The 17490-nt window shown below is 40.1% G+C and overlaps 1 protein-coding gene across 3 annotated transcripts; it reads left to right on the top strand.

Moving 5' to 3' along the window:
• The first annotated feature begins 1812 nt into the window (after positions 1-1812).
• Positions 1813-16747, top strand: plekhm1 (pleckstrin homology and RUN domain containing M1). Of its 3 annotated transcripts, XM_022743315.1 has the most exons (12): positions 1813-1990; positions 3445-3533; positions 4703-4944; positions 5045-5719; positions 7532-8033; positions 10097-10244; positions 11822-12808; positions 13187-13332; positions 13598-13791; positions 14330-14393; positions 14487-14644; positions 15500-16747. In XM_022743315.1, exons 2-12 carry the CDS (start codon positions 3480-3482, stop codon positions 15609-15611), a joined length of 3282 nt encoding a protein of 1093 aa, XP_022599036.1. In that variant the 5' UTR covers positions 1813-1990; positions 3445-3479; the 3' UTR covers positions 15612-16747. The 3 variants fall into 3 exon arrangements, with proteins under 3 accessions (XP_022599036.1, XP_022599038.1, XP_022599037.1); XM_022743317.1 differs by lacking the exon at positions 5045-5719; XM_022743316.1 differs by lacking the exons at positions 14330-14393; positions 15500-16747 and having other exon boundaries at positions 14487-14561.
• Positions 16748-17490: the final 743 nt, after the last annotated feature.

Here is a 17490-nt window from a genome sequence, read left to right as displayed (position 1 = left end):
CAATTAAGCCTATATATTGTCGTTTTTTTCTGTCCCTTGTTGAAGTTTGAAGTTTTAGTATTGATAGCTAAATATCAGTTGTAAATCAGTGTATTTCCAGTATGTATTTTTGCCAGTGATGGGAAGTACATTTAATCTAATACTGTCCTTCAGTACAATTTCCATTCTTATGTTACTTTTCCAATCCACTACATTTCAGTTGTAAATATAGTACTTTTTACTTCACTACATTTATCTGACAGTTGAAGTTATTTTACAAATTAAGATTTCAGAAACAAAACGAGAGTAAAGGTGAAATTATGATATTAATGGCTGCTTTAATCATTATATTTATTATGTATTTTGTTCAGTTGAATTTGACATGTCCTATTTGTAATTTTATTTCTTTATTTTCACTTTCCTCGTTTCTTGTGACTTGGTTATGTGTGTTTTTTTTCTGTTTGAGAAGAATAATATGGCAAAAAAAAAGTAACAATAAATCTATAATATAAAAAAATGGAAACCAAGATTAAAATAGGCCTAATTCAACTCAAATAACAGCAGAATTATACACATTAATGCATCAGATAATATATATCACTGAGAGGGGTCAAGCCATTAAGTAGGGTATATTGACCTGCCAATACTTTTGTACTGAAGTAGGATTTTGAATGCAGGAGTCTAAAATATCAGCTTTGAAATACGACGTTTTTCGACTTCATGCCATCTTTGTGCAACACATTTTTTTCTAAAACAAACAAGTAAACAAACTGTTGGTATTATCAATTGGCTCACCATTCCAGATTGATCTATAAGTGTGGGGGTAATGGGTTGGAGTTGCTGGACAGTTCACAAGCTGTGAGTGTGTGATCAAACGTTTTTTTTTTTAGCTGTGTTGTGAGACAGAAACTGAAGAGAGAACAGGGAACATAACGTCCTCACAAATCAGCAAAAGCAACAACATCAGCACGCCTCAAAACTGTGCTGCCTTTAGGTACTGCTCGTAAACTAGCAATACCACTGTTGATGGAACTTGATTAGCAAGCAAAGCTAACGTGCAGGTCTCAATTTAATAATGTATCATACATCATATAGGTTGGCTTGAAGAAAATACAGGAAATTAACTCGGTCGGTTGAGTAATATGAATGACAACAGAAAAATAAAAATTAACTGGGGAACAAACAAATGCAGAAACAATAGGGCTACCTGTGACATTGTCAGAAGTAGGTGAACAGGAAACAGAGTGTGCAGGTAAGAACCAGAGGAGACCACAGCTACCTGTGTATGGACTTCCCGCATATGGTGATTGACTAATTGTCATTAAGGAACCCCTCCATTTTTTGTTTAAATGGATAACAAAAAACATGATGGCTGCAGCAAACCGACCCCTAGTTCTGTGTAAACTACTTCTCATCACACCGGTCTCCAAACAAACCCAGACCTCAACGAAGCAGTTAACTTCGCCATATTCAGATATGGGGCTAGAACGTTGACATTGACTTGGGCATTGAAAACAAAACCTGAAATGAAGAAGTAAACAATGGTATTGAAAAACTTGTATTTCAAAAAGTTGTGTTGGAACTGAAATAAGTATTTTCACTGAACAAAAAGGTTCCACTGAAAAATAAAACACTTATTTTATTTCGATATTGATTGCATTATGTTGTGTTTTCAAATGTCAATCGTCATTTTTTTATGGCATAGAATGAACAAATATTAAATACTCGTAAAAAGTAGTTGACACATTTACGGTATTTCTGGTGGAACTTAAAGGTACCACAGATCTAATCAAGTTCCCATGATGCATTTTCGTTCAGCTGGACGCTCGCGACACTTCTTGACAGAACAAATCTTTAGTTAACGCTAATTTTTGTGCGTTTTTCGACATTTTAACTGGAGCAATGGAGAGCGACTGCACGAATGACTGACTAGCCGACTGAGTTCACAGTCATTTACGGAGGATACGCGGCTGTCTTTGGACCTTAATGCCAAGTTAATCGAGCTGTTTCGGTAAGGAGGCTAGCTGTGTAGCTGTGTGTTAACGATCGCTGCTAACACCACACTCGGGTTGATCTCGGTTTAAACCCTTAAATGCTGCACAAGCCGTGGTTTACACAGCTTGCTTTAGTTTTCTTTTTTTCTAATAATTACTATGTTTCGACTTGGTGCCGTCACAAGCCCAGATCAAAGGCTAACATTAAAAGTGGCAACTTGCTGTTAGTTAATGCAAGACTGTTGTAAAGATTAGAAAGGAGTGTACTGTAACATTAGCTGTTTTAAGCATGAAACGGTCACAATACGCAAATAAACTGATTGTAACGCTACTTTACGGATTATACCCCTCCTGTCTGTCTGCTGTTTAAGTGATCTATTTTTGACAGAAGCTTGGCACAAAAGGTACAAACGGCTGTGTGGCAGACAACCTTTAGTGGCCTTTAACTTTCTTTATGATCGTTAACTTTAAATGCCAATATAGCCGAATACACAGCAGAGGTGTTGTCAGTAACCTGAACTAATGTCGATGTGAATGTTTGTCAGACAACACTCCGATTACAAATTCGCTATTTTATCACTGCACTCCGCAGTGTCGGGATTGGCTGCTCATAAACATTACATGTAGCTCATACACCGAAACGAGCGTGTTGAAATCACGTTTTCATACTCGCTTAGTTGACTGACATCAAAAAACCGAAAAATGTGTAAATGAGAACAACTACCGGTATATTGTGAATTCAGCTGCATTAAAACACAGTGTGGGTGAGCACAGAGAGCAGGAAGAGACTGAACGTAGGTGTAACCTTGGTGGACGCTGTGTTGCAGCAAAGAATACAACTTTTTCTGTCATTTTTATTTTTTGACACCGTGTCCAGACCATGAAATATTGAGTTGTTCAGCTGGGCTCTCTGTCTCAGCCCTTACTAGAGGCAGTTTAGTTGTTTGCTTAGTGAAATGAGAGCAAAGAAAAAGAGATTTAGCTCTTTTCATGTTGTTCAGTCGTTTCAGTGTGGACAGAGCTTAATTACCTGGCTGTGATTGTATCAGTTTATGGGTCTCACGTTGTTTGGACCCTGATTTCTTCTTTTTTTTCTGATTGGGGAAGTTAGTTGTTAAGCTTCTGTAGCTACTTCCCTGCAGACACCCTCTTTATAATCAGCACCTCACATGACTCACTCAGAAGTGGTTACACACTGAAACCTTGAAATTGCAGATATGTCACAGAATACAGTCTTGTGATGAAGAATGTAATGATAGCTTGATGGAAAATATGCTGCTACCCTGAAGTCAGGAAGAACAAGAAGAAGAAATTGTTTCCATCATCACATGTCTTGTTGGTCTGCCCGAGCACACAAGCTTGCATTACTTGTTTATCCATTATTTGTGTGAAATGTCATTCCAGCAGGGAAGGGGGGCTCAGTAGAGACAAGTGTTCTGCAAATGTCAAAGACATTGTTTTTATGTTGCAGTGTGCCATGTGGGAGTAAAGCGTCCCAGGAGTGCCATGCTAGCCACACAGATGCCAGACACGCCACCTGAGGCTAAAGATGTCAAACAGGTAAAACTACAAAATCTTTTTACCTTGTAGACTTCTCCTCTCCCTGGTTGTTTCCTGTTTTACAATTAATGCTGTACCTCTGGTGAGGGGGTCTGAAATTTGGATGGATTTTTGCTAAACAGGGTCAGGCTGTGACATTTAACTAGTATATGTTGTAATTGTACTGTTGCAGCTTTACTCAAAAGTGTTTACAACACTTTCAGCGCTGAACTAAAGTGACCCATTCACTTGCTTGTGTATCTTATTACAGTGTATTTAGAACAGGCTTAACACACAGTCTGATGCTTTTAAAGAGACAAGGCAAGACTGATTTTTTTTTTTTTTTTTTTGGCAGAGGGGGGTTATAATATAATTATATTGGTGAATTTTATGTTTCAGGTATAAACAATGCTACCAGTAGACCACACTTCAAAGTTTTATTAGTCACATGCCAGGGTACAATGTACAGTAAGCAAAGCAGTGAAATGAGGGTTGGACTCAGCAGCAAAGCAGAAAAAATGTAATTTAATATTTTGGAAAATATTGCATATGGAGGGGAATATATACATTGAATATTGTCCCAAGCCTATAAAAGACAGGAGTGCAGACCTTGTTTGGTTAATAGTTAGCTGAATATACTGTATGTGAGACTGTTTTAATACAATGTATTAAACAGCATAGCTTTGCAGACGCTGTACAATGTACTACTGAATTAATGTATGCGAGTCAGGAAGCTTGGGAAGAAGACGATTTGTTACTATGGAAATTTTATAGCCGTGAAGCTCGATTCTTGCCAAGTCAAGCACTGTAAAAGAAGGGTACTTCAATGTCTAGTGTTGAGAACATGGAGATCATCTCGAGCCTCTCAAAGTGTTCTTATTCTGCAAGCTGTTGCATAACATAGGCTTGCTTGTTTTATGTTTTAGGCATCATATGACAGTAGGTTATCTACAGGCCACGTCTCATAACAGCACGGCCACTCACCTTGCTCTGTAGAGTGGAATGCAGAAACTGTCGGCTGTATTTTATACTGCATATGAAAATTGAGCTCTTCTGTCTGTTGGTGATAACAGAAGTCACTGTCAGTTTGCCAGCCTGCTTCCTGTCAGAAGGGCACTCATTTGACTTCTCTCTAGAAAAACAAGGAAGCTGATTAATATTTCCCTCTCCCGTCCACCATCACATTGTAGATCAAAGAGAAATTGGCGCAGTCGCTCAAGGCCCTGCAGAAGCGATACGTAACGTCAGACACAGTGGTAACCAGCGAAGATGGCGACGCTAACCTGCTCTGCTGTGCCCTGGAGGCCATCTTTATCCATGGTATCAAGAGCAAGTACATCCGCTCGGAGTCTGGGGGTCGGACTAGGAAGGGAGACCGGGGCCCCCTCCCTCAGCCGTTCTTCTGGAGCCTCCTCAAGACCGTCACCCACCGGTAGGCTGCATATTTACAAATGTTAATCAAATCTCTAATGTGATAATTTTAGGTATCAGGATCATTTTAAGGGTCATCATCCTCTCTGTTAAATCCTCAGTGATGTCATCACAGAACTAGAGAAGATCAGCTTTGTGGGCACGGACGTGGGTCGCTGCCGCGCGTGGCTGCGGCTCGCCCTCAACCATGGCCTGCTGGAGTGCTACCTTGCGTCGCTGTTTCGGGAGGACTCCGAGCTGCAGGCGCACTACCAACCCTGTGCCTTGCTCCTGAACACTGAGGAGCGGGAAGTTCTGCTCAGCTACCTCCAGGGTCTGGCCTCACTTACATTCAACCTGTCTTACAAGTCAGCTGTTCTCAACGAATGGACCACCACGCCCTTATCTCTCGCTGGACTCTGCCCCTTCTTGCAGACAGATGCACTCGACCTGCCCCTTAACGGTGGGGATCATCCCACCTCCAAGTCCACATGCAAGGAATCCTGGGACACGGTGTCTCAGTCGTCGGGCTCATCTGATGCTCTGGATATGCAGAGAGGGTGCCCAGTGTTGTTGGTCGGGAGGGGATCAAATACTTTACAAGGGGGTAGGACTGCACTCAACTCATCTAATTTAAGCCTGGACACCACAGGCTCCTCTCAGCTCTCCTCCAGCTTGAGCTCTGACAGCCTCCTGCAGGGGCAGGACCCCCGCAGCCCGACAGGAGAGCAGTGGTCCTCGTGTGACCTGGACCTGCCCATTAATGTCAACATCAGCAGCAAGAGGCCACAGAAAGAGTGAGTTCATCTGCAAAAAAACATAGACTAACACCAGCCTTATCTGCTGGTGTTAGTCTATGTTTTTCTTTATTGTCAACAAAGAACCATGAACACACACACTGTAGTTTATTTTAAGTTAATCCCACATAAACCATCCTGTTGCTCACTGCAGAACCAAATGTGTACTAATCTGCATCTTTAAATAGCCTCCAACAAATGCACCATTTACTCCCGTTTGAGTAATCTTTTCTAAAAACTACAGTACCCTGCTGTTGTAGGAGATGACTGAGCCTGTTGTCCAACTGTGGACTGGTCATTGTTATAGATCGTTTTATATTTTAACTTCCTCTAATATGTCTGTGTTCTTTGTTTGAGGACTTGCTGTGTTGAATTGCCCCTTGAGGGACAATTATAATATCTTGATTTTAACTTAATTGATAACGAAACTATATACATGCATACAAACATACACATATGATATTTGTGTGTGTGTATGTGTGTGTATATATATATATATATAATTATATAGTACTATATATATATATATGATCTACATTGAAAAAGAGACATCCATTGACTGTTAATAATTAAATTACAGTGAAATAATTACCTGTAAATAATGATTACAGGTAATTACAGGTAATGATAAGCCTGTCAGTGAGGAAGGTCACATGGTTTTCGGGCAGAATATCACTGACTATACAAAAGCAGCTCCTTTTAATTTACCATAGGTTATAATACCATTTGGAATGACTTTTATAGATAGAGAACAGGGGTAAGGGAGGGAGGGTGGGGAATGAGGGAGATAGAGAAAAGAGGGGGAGAAAGGGTGGGGGATGAGGGTGATGATGTTTGTTTTTGTTTGTTTCTGTCCTGTAGATAAAAAGCTGGAGAGTTATTCCATGTGCCCCTGGTTCCAGTTATAAAAGTCCCGTTCATTTTCCCATAGACAGCGTTGTGTGACTGACAGTTGAAGCACTTCTGTTGTACAGATCCACGTGAAACTCTGCTGGTTGAAACATCAAAACAACTGTTTTAGAAAATATCTGGGTTTTAGTAAAGTATAGAAGGTAACTACAAGCCCCAGAGTGCATTTCAGCAAGAAAGATTCAATCACCAAACAGAAAAAAATATCCATCCATTATTCCAGCTGTTGACACATTATTCCAAGGTGGTTAGCACTAGTGCTAAATTTGCAGTCACAGCAGATAAATAGCCTGAAGTGCAGCCATTCTTCAAACTGTTTTTTAATATGTCTGTGGTTCTTTTCAGTGAGTGGTTTTTCTCACTTAATATTACATTTTAAACATAATTCAAATGTAACTGTAAATATAAACTTGTGTTACATGTACTGCTAATGGAGGCTTAAATCTAAGACTACACTAAAACAGATTTTATAATCTGCATCTTAAATATTTCTATTTCTGAACCAAGTTCTAGTTCAGCGGTGAAATTCCCCTAAATGTACTTCACAAGGCTGTGCGTGTGCGTGTGTGCGTGTGTGTGGAGGGTTTAATGCTGCGTATGTGCTCATAGCAGTGTTTGTAGTGGGGAAGTATTTTAATATATTTGAGGCATTTGTAAAGATGTAAATCCTTACAGTCAAGATAGGGAAGTCAGAATGCATTGATAAGCAGACTAACACATTATAGGTTTTGGTCTTTTCATTTGATTTGCTGATAAGAAGAATCTTTAAAATGTAACGTAAGCATTTTGTGCAAAGGATTTTTCCTGTCATCAGCTAAAACGTTTTAGTCAAATCAGAAATGCACTTACTTAAAGAAATGGATGATAATAATATACTGTCATAACTTGTCTTTGTTTCTGCAGTTTACTGACTGAGTTCCGTGAGAGCAGGCACTGCAGTCAGGACTCCATGCGTGAGGACTCCTTTGTCTCAAGCACGGGTCCGGATCAGTTCTCAGAAACGGCCGTTTTCAGTGGCTCGGAAAGTGAAACCCAGGGTCCTGTCACGCCATCCCAAGACTTTGCAAACCAGTCCCCAGACTCTGCACTTTCCGATTCAGAGCCACCACCAACCTCCCTCGAGCTGCCGTCGTCTGACGAGCACCATGTTAACCACGCCCCCTCAAAGGTGTGTGATGATGCCTCTAGTGAGTTCCGCTCGGACACTGAGGTGATCTCCACAGTGAGTGAGCCTGTGGAGTTTGTGCAGCCTGTAAAGGAAGTAAATGTGGAGAGGAGCGAGCCTGTCCGGAAAGAGAGGGAAGCAGAAAGCTCTGAGAAGAGCACCACAGACTCTTCTGTCCACCCAGGGCCACGACGCTCCGCCAGCATCCTCAGCAGGCAGTTGTCCTCAGATTCTATATCAGTGAGTATATCTGCAGACAAATAGCTTTTAGTTGAAAATAACTCACACAGATGCAGAAAACAACAGGCCTTACCAGGACTTCATCTATAATAGTATGTGATTGAATTTCTCATCTGTATATTTTTATATAAACGCTCAGTATTATTATTGATGTCCTCTCTTCACTGCAAATTACCTATAAAAAGGAGAAATATATAATTCACTTCCCTGCACATGTAGTGTCAGTTCAGTTTAGCTGCACCACACCACCTAAAAACTCATGTTTTAACGTCCTTGTTCGTCATCTGGAATATGAAACCACCAGATTCCCGCACAGTCAGACAGTGGCCAGAATGAACTGAAACGTGTTGCGCTGTCTTCCATTTCCGTCCCGCATCTCTAATTCCATCGCAGTTAGTTTTGTGGGTGTGGGCCGTTTTAAGACAAGACTCAGTTTGTAAGGTTTAGTTTATACTGCCACACAGTTACTCCCTCATGGTTCTGTGCACTGAGGTAGCTAAAAAGTGCAGTGAGGCTTTACTCTTGAGTTTGTCTGTAGTTTCTACTTCTTAGAGTTCCACCATGCCTTCATCTTAAATTGAAGAGATACTTACAAATCCACTCAGAGTCAGATGAACAGTTCTTCTGTGGAGAAATGAAAATACAATCTAAGAAAATGTAAAGCAAGTAAATGTATTCAAGGGTCCAAAATCAACAGTCAAATAGGCTGAGTCAAGTAACTCTTATCTAATGAGCTTTTTGCATCAGATTTCTAGATATACAAGGCTAGGAGGCACCAATATTGATCTAGTAATGAAACCACATTATAGTTGAATTATACTAGAGTTTTTCCGGTACAATACTAATATTGGAAATGCCTCTGATACTACCTAAAATACCTGATTGGATATCGCAGAGTATGTGAGTCTATGCACTGATCCAGTACCACATAATGTATTAATAAATGTTTTATTTTCACACCCAAATAAAACAGCAGGTTTCCTGGAAATCAATTCTTCTTTGCCACTCTTAAACAGTGGATGATTTCTGGTAAATAGTGTAACGTTAGCTGTTAGCAAAATGTTGGTAATTTGGCAATATGTTACACTGAAAAGTCCCACCAGTAAAAAGGCAACATGTACAGTATGCAAGGATTTTATTTCAAAGGGTGACACTAGTATTAGGACGAGTGTAGGAGTTGTTATTTATTCCTAGATTTATTTATTTTTTATGATTGCCAGTCAAATCAGATAATAAAAGAAAAAGTCTATGATATTCATGTATTTGTTCATTTTTTACAACTTGAGCCATGCCAGACAACAATGACGGCAATCATATCACATCCATACAGGGTTAGAACTATGCAGCTGTTAAAAAATATTAACTCAATGGTGTTGGATCAATACTTGGTGTCGATCTGATACCATTGTGTTAAAGAAATTTACACAAATTTGGGTATCGGGTAGGAAAAAATGGTATCGGAATATCTCTTAACTCTACCAACAGCAAAATAAACACAACTGATTTGACAGAGCAAAGGTTGCTCACAATTAGTCAGTGATGATTTTACAGACAGGAAATGCAGAATTGCCCTCACTTACTCACTCACTGTTGCTATCTGGGTTTTCCCACTGAGGAACTTACAAATGGGATGTCTGACTTCTCCTGGAAGCCAATGTGTCATGGTGGAAAATATATTTATTTATTTATTTTTATTTTTTTACCCTCTCCTCAAGCCACTCAAGGAGATGAGATGATAAGTTACAATAGTCCTTCTGTGTTGTCTAAAATATTCACTGTAAAAATGAAATCCTTTATTCTGTGTTTACTGTGCACATGATTTCAAAACGGGAACATCTCCAAGATATGTCACAGTATTTCCGAAAATATGTAACTTATAATTCTCACACTACTGATCCCAAAGACAGTGGTTTCTTTCGCAAACTAATCCTTGAATAGACTCAGCTCTGTTATGTTTCCCATGATCAGGAGTAACTAAAACTCACATTTGTTGGAATAGCAACAAAAGCATTTTATTTCCTTGTTGTGCTAGCTAAAGCAGCTTCCTGTCATTTCCGCTGCAGCATTCCCGTTCCTGGATCTCTGAGGATGATATCTACAAGCCCCATCTGGAGGAGGTGTCGGACAACGATGAGACGCCCCCTCCTGCTCCTACACCCGAGCCCAAGGTCTCCCAGTCACCTCCCAGTGTCGTCCATCGCAGGCAAATAGGTATTCCACAGCACCTCTGTGTTTTGAGTGTCAAACTGGAACAATGATTTTTATATATCATCACTGCATGGTGTAACAGAACACAGGGTTTGCCGCCTGCCTCCATGCATATCCTAATCTTTCTCAACTAGAGCTGAAACGAGTAGTTGATTAAAGGATTGACAGAAATCGGCAACTATTTTGTTGATCCATTGATTGTTTTGATCATTTTTGAAGCAAGAATTGTGAAAACTAACCATTCTCTGATTTTTTTAAACTTCTCAAGTGAGAGAATTTTTTGGTTTTCTTTGTCATTCATCATTGTAAACTGAATGTATTTGGGTGTCGGACCTTGGTTCAAACAAAACAAGATGTTTGAAGCCTTCACCTTGGACTCTTGGAGGTTGTGATGGAGGTTTTCATTATATTTTCACATTTAATAGACTAAACAATTGGTTTGAAAAAATCATTAGCTGTAATGAAAACTCTGGATTCAAAGATTGACTTTACATTGGTTTCCTGGTGTGTTACTGCCCCCTGTAGATCAGTGGAACCGTGCTACTAGTGGTCAAAAACTGTAAACAAACCCCGTGAGCAAAGGTTGTTACCAAGGAATTAAGCTGAAAGGTAAACGGAAATGTTCAAGTGTAAGTCAGCCAAACAGAGCAGGAAGTTCCTGTAGCACTGGAAACTTTGAAATGTGACTTTGAAACACGTTGCAGTTCAGGCCACTCCCAAAATAATGCTGTCACAGCATCTAGCTGTTAAATGGGAAAACACCTGTTGTTGCATAAATGATTGGGCTGTGACCAGATTGCACTGGAATGTAATACAATAGTGTTTCTTGTGAGACATCACCTGAATGAGTCAGAGTGATGAAGAAACAAAGGGAAAGCAAATGTGCTGCTGCAGAATTTCCTGGTGAAAATCCACCAGGGGGGGAGCTGAGAAGGGAGATGGTGAGAGATGTAATCTAAAACTGCAACAGTGAATTATTGCGTGGAAGTGCTTGGACTATGGAGAATTGGTTGCCACACTGCACACTGTCAGTAGGGGCTGTACTCCAGGAACTACAACTGTATAATCTCATTACATGAGGGGCTTTTTTCACCACAGGCTAAAAGTAGCTCCTAATTAGACAAAACAAAAATAAGGGATGTGTCAGTCCTAACTAACAAAGCTTTGGGTCTAAGAGTTATTCAAGAACCTTTTAGTGTTAAAAGTAGTTTCTGAGAGATGTTAGAGGGAGTCCAGAGGACTCCTCAGTACTACTGTCAGTAATGTTCTGCAGGTAAAGCATCTCATTTTAGCATTTTTTTTTGTAAAAATATAATTATAATGAACATTTAAAACATTTTTTTTTGCTGGATTCAGTTACTCACCAACAAGAAACCTCTTTATAGCTTTGAATTCTGTGCTCACAACTGATATAATCAGTTCAGTTTGTCGTCTTCACAGAATTATGATAAGCTTATCTTTCCACTGCCGTTTCCTGTAAATCCTATTCATAGTTATTACCATGTTTGTCTTGTGACTTTAAAGTCAAACATAGTTGACTCTTTTCTTTTACTTTGTCCATCTGTCTGTCTGTCTGTCAGGGCTGTCCAACCCATCTCGTGGCTTGCTGAAGCTTGGTCATCTAGAGAGACGAGGTGCAATGGGAATGTGGCGCGACTACTACTGCGAGCTGTCGCCGTTCGAGTTCCGTCTGTATTTCAATGCAGAGGAGCGGATGTGCTGCAACAACTGCTCCCTGGTGCGATGTGAGGAGGCTCGCATCACCTCACCCGAGGGCCGCTTCGAGTTGGCCTTCCCGGGGAAGCGACTGTACCTCAGAGCGGCCAATCATGGCGAAGCTGAGGACTGGGTGGACCGGATAGTCGAGGCAGTCAACAAATGTCGTCCGGCGTCTTGTGTTGATGAGCAGTGGGAGGTGCTGCAACCATCCAGTGAGAACGGTGTAGATGAACGCACATTTTCATCCCCGTCCTCGACCCCTTCCAGCCCTGAGAAAAGCTTATCATCTACCATCACGGGGACATGCGCAGGGCTGGAGGCACCTCCTCTTCACCAGGAGTTGGACTGGACTCGGACTGCTGATTTGGAAACAGACGCCATCAAAGAAGCCGTTTTATACTTCTCTACAGATCCTGAGGCTCGGACATGGGTACCTCTGATCTTCTCCCTCTCCTTGGAGGCCTTGAAAGGCTTCCGGATACAAGGGGGGAGAAAGTTTCTGCAGCTCACCCATCCCATTGAGGAAATCCGGGACGTGGTGCCTGATGTCTCCCTGGGAGGACCGGCCTTTTTCAAACTCTTGACGGTGAGGAACACGCTTAGACTCAGGGCGGAGAACCCAGAAGAGGCTCGCTCGTGGAGGGCTTTGATCCGTGGAGCTCTGGACTCTTACCTGGAGAGCGGAGAAGATGAGGGCTCTGAGGAATCAGCTGCAGCACACATGGGGGTGACTGGAAATCTCTACAGACTGGTGCAGCACAAACTAAAAGAAAATGGAGCACTTCTAGTTCATCTTTGCACCGTGCCCTCGGAGAAGGGTCTGGACACTCAGAGCTTCAAATGTGCAGGTAAACCTGAGGTGTTACGCCTGGTTTGGTTCACTCTCACTTTCATCACTCAAGCAAAGTTAGCTCAACTATGTTTACATTTAGCAGGTAAAGAGCCAGATATTTCCCTCAGGAGTTGGTGGGGACCAAAAACAGAGCTAAAAGAGGGAATTTTGGACTTGTGTTGCTTCAAGTTCACTATTTCACCTTAAAAGGTGTTAATATGTTAATGTTTTCTTCATGATTTGTTTCCAATACCCCCAACTGCCCAAAAAATCAGCTATTGCAGATTTAAAGTCTATTCAGGAGTGTGTGTTGTATGTATGAACCTGGATGAATTTGTTTTTCTTGTGGTTGTGAATCAGAGGCTGAGATTTGTTTATTTTGTGTCATACACAGGGTGTCCTCAGCAGATTGGCCCGTCCCGGAGCAGAGCCAGGTTGTGTGAGTTCTCGGGCCAGTACTACTGTGACTCCTGTCACCACGGTGACACTTCCATCATCCCTTCACGCATGGTGCACAACTGGGACCTCACACAACGAGAAGTGGGTGTCACACATACAAATCACTTCTTTACTATTTACTTATGTACAAACACAGATGGCGTTATCAGATATTGGAATGACACGTCAAATTCAGTGATACATAAAGGCTTCTGTTATCTGATCATTTAAAGCCAATATTGTAGGCACAATTTTAATTCTCTTTTGATGCTAATTATTCAACCACTGTATGCGCTGGTTTCACTTTAAAGACTGTTTCATAAGTTAGACATATACTATATATGTATGTGTGTGTGTGTGTGTCCAGGTGTCTAAGAAGGCCCTGCGGCTGCTTGCTCAGGTGCAACAGGAGCCTCTTCTGAACCTGGAGCACTTAAACCCTGAGTTAGTGAGACACGCAGAGTCTATGGCTCAGGCCCACGAACTACGACAGAAGCTACGTCTGCTGGGCGACTACCTGCTCACCTGCCGCAGCGGAGCCTACAAGAAACTCCAGGCCAGGTGTGTTTTTGCGTTTTCTACAGGGTATCTGCAGCTCTTGAAAAGTCTTGAAAGTATTGGATTCAGTTTAAGGCCTTGAAAGGTATTAAAGTCTCACATTTCTTGTATATCTTGCCTCTGTCAGAAATTTCTATCAGAACCATCAAACCTGTAGCAAACACTGGAATCTCTTCATCTCATAGTGGGCAACTGTCAATTTTGACAAAAGAATTATTATTTTTTCATTTTTTATCAATAGTTTTTAACTGGTAAACCCATATATGAATTATTTTACACCAGTTAACATTGCGTAAATATTTATATAATTAGGAATTATTGTTACATGCTGCTGGCAGTTACTGAAAAAACATGATATGAGAATAAATAATTATAGGCCATATTGTCCCTACAGCTTATCCATCATACTTTTAATTCTTTTATTTCTTTTATGTAGTTTTAAAAGGTCTCAAACTGAACTCTGCAGAAACCCTTTTAATATTTTTGCATTATTTTATTATTATATGTTTTTGTTCTTTTTTTTTTTTAAATGCCTGTGCAGAATGGGGCAGCGAACGTACCTGTTGGAATCGAGCCACCTGTACAGTGTCGCAGACCTACGACAGGTATCCAGCTGGCTCGGTTACGTTGTTACTTCACCAGTCCTCTGCCTCCTTGAAATGCCCTAATACGCGTGTGTCTGTCTTGTTTTTTTCTAGATAGCAGACGGCCAATATGCACCATACCTGACGACGCTGACACAGTTTGCCTCCAACCACGTGTTTCACTGTGACCTGTGCACTCAGCGTGGCTTCATTTGCCAGATATGCCATGCTGATGACACCATCTTCCCCTTTCAGTTTGATAGCACCACCAGGTAAGTTATCCTGGACCACCTTATTCCTGCTTTCACCTCCTCCCTGTTTTCCTCACCCCATTCATTCATCCCCAAAACTGCTTTTTTCATTCACAATATTTGTTTCAATTCAAAAAGCCAACAGTTGATGAAAGGAAAGATAATGTCTAAAGAAAAAAGAGACTTTGGGACCAAAAATGTGGCAGAACAATCAGATTTTTTTATCTTACACACTCACTCCCGCTGTTTAAACCATCTGTGAGTGTCTGTTTTTCCAGCTCGCAGTTTGGTTGCCATTATTTCTGGTCTTCCTTAGTTACTTTTAAGCTCCTCCCACTGACATCAAACGTAGATAAATTTAAAAAAGTTTGTCTTTTGCATACTGAGTCCCAGCTATATTTTAACCTTACAGTTGGTGCTTGGTGTTAAAAACATGATTTTTATAGGCATTTTTGTATAGGCATTAAACAAGCAAATTTTGATTGTTACAGAGAGAAGTCGTGTTCCTTCAGCTTTGGAAAAAAATAAATCTAACAAATAAACAATAAACAAACAAATCTCCACACACTGTTCTATGTATTTCTTTTTATGTATACATTTACTGTTATCATAATTAAATGAAACCATATGTCAAAGGACAATTACGTAGCATTTGGTTTTTAAAACTCAATTGATTTTTCTTCATTTTGTCCTAATTTTTTGCAATACTTATATTAGATATGTATTATATATAGATATATTACAAAAGACATTTACTGGATGCATAGAAATTGTTCATTATTACTTTTTTTTTTTTTCTCTGGATATGTTCTAAATCTTGTTTATTTCTTCATTCAACATTTCTTTGAAATAATTCTTTTTTTGTCTCTGACTCAGGTGTAAAGATTGTAAAGCCGTGTTTCACCTGGTTTGTAAGGCTCCCGAGGGGTCGTGCCCTCGCTGTCTACGAATGAAGAAATACCTGGAGAGGGATCTTAAGGAGGACTGAGGGCAGGCAGCAAGACGGCGATGAGGGAAGGGGAGAAAAAAATAATGGAAACCTAAAAACAAAATCTAGCTTTTACATGAAGTAACCTCAAGTGCAATTATGAGCGCAATTAACCTGCACTAACTGACCATAAAACTGAAGACGAACGTGTAGGAGCCACAGTGCTACAGTAGCTAGACTCTCTTGCGCTAATTTAGAGGTGCGTCGAGCCCCGTGATGCTGACACATTGCAGCCAAATGTTACTGACTTCAATACCTCTCTGAATTCTGATTCAGCCACGGCATCAAAAAGGAAGGACAGGACACCGGTGACGGTTGCTGCCAAGAAGTGGATCCAGTACATTTTCATGTTGTGGGTTTTTTTTTTTTTTCTTCTTTTTTACTTTGTTTCTTATTGTGACAGATACATTCTTAAGCATCATGTTTACCAGAAATGCTCTATCCTGCATTTTTCTTGGATGCACAAAGAAAAGTGGCATATTTAAATGTAACACAGCAGTGAGACTGGGTACTGTACACGCAGAATAATAAAAACAGCACTTGAAATGTTCTAATTAACACATTTTGATTGTGCCTTCGTTTTAATTTAAGCTTTACACTATGTTCCTCTTGGTTTGTCCCTTTGACAGGGTCAAAAAGCATCACATAGGCTGTTTTTTTTTCTTTTATTAAATTGCCGGAACCATAAAGTGAAATAACACTGATTGATACAGATGCTCTGATTTGTAGAAATCTGTCACCAAGAAGACTTTGTGGAATGTTTCTTGTAGTATATAACTCAAGTTTATTTAAACTTACAATCAGGCATTGGTTTGTATGATTTAAGATCCAGCTTTGTTTTCCTAAAGGTTCCGAGGGAGTAAATAAATTATAAACATGTTGGTGCAAATTAAGATTTTTTTGGGGGGGGGGGTTATTATTGGATTTCACAATGATTCTGAAGTCAAAACATATTTTGCACATTTGCACGTAGCTATGACTGTTATGGATATTTCAGTTGTAATATCCTCCAGCACATGAAATTACCCCTAAACTAAGTAAGAAACCCACGTTTCATTTTCACCTCTTCAAATATTTCATTCTGTAGAGTTAAACTCTATTTGAGATTCATTTTTGCAGAGAACAAAAAAAAAAAACACTGAAGGTTTACTTATCAATTCATTTTGATATATGCAGAACATATCACTTGTAAGTGGCAAGTACAGAATACTGCAGTACTGTTATTCCTGTTTTGTTTTGTTTTTTTTAATTGTCATCTCATTTAGTATGTATAAGGTATAAATGAACATTATACAATAAAATAAATGTCAGTGTCACATTGTGTTCTCTTTTGTTTTGGACAGTTTTAGACTAAAGCTGAACTGGATTATAGATCATTACTGTGAATTTCATGGATGTGACATTTTCTCTTTGGTATTAATGCTTTTCATGCTCTTATTTTTTTGTTCTAGTAGGTGGCTCAGACAAAAGGCTGTCAGCATGCTAGTTCACTTAGTGTGGGCTAGATAGGTAGATGGAAGTGTAGGCTGTGTTGATTGCTGAGATGAGGTAGGTCATTATCACAAAACTGCCACAAAAACACACAAAAGTCCCACAAAACATCTACAAAGTCTCACAAAATGACCAAAGAGACAGAATATGTCCACAAAAAGAAGCTAAATGACCATAAAGAGACACAAAACAAATATTCTGGGTCTTGCTCCTGTGCAGAAGAGGTGGGGGTTGCTTCTTCATGTCTGTGCTCAAGGGCCTTGTTATTTGGACATTTAACTAGTAAGCAGGAAAAACACAGGTGCAACTAATCACGTCTAATCACATTACACTGCTCCCTTGCTCAACACCAAGGCCCTGGAACTGTCTCATCGTTAATATTGTTATA

This window comes from Seriola dumerili, unplaced genomic scaffold (genome assembly GCF_002260705.1).
Source record: "Seriola dumerili isolate Sdu_G_001 unplaced genomic scaffold, Sdu_1.0 BDQW01000068.1, whole genome shotgun sequence".
NCBI lineage: Eukaryota > Metazoa > Chordata > Actinopteri > Carangiformes > Carangidae > Seriola > Seriola dumerili.
This window is presented reverse-complemented; position numbering and strand designations above follow the sequence as displayed.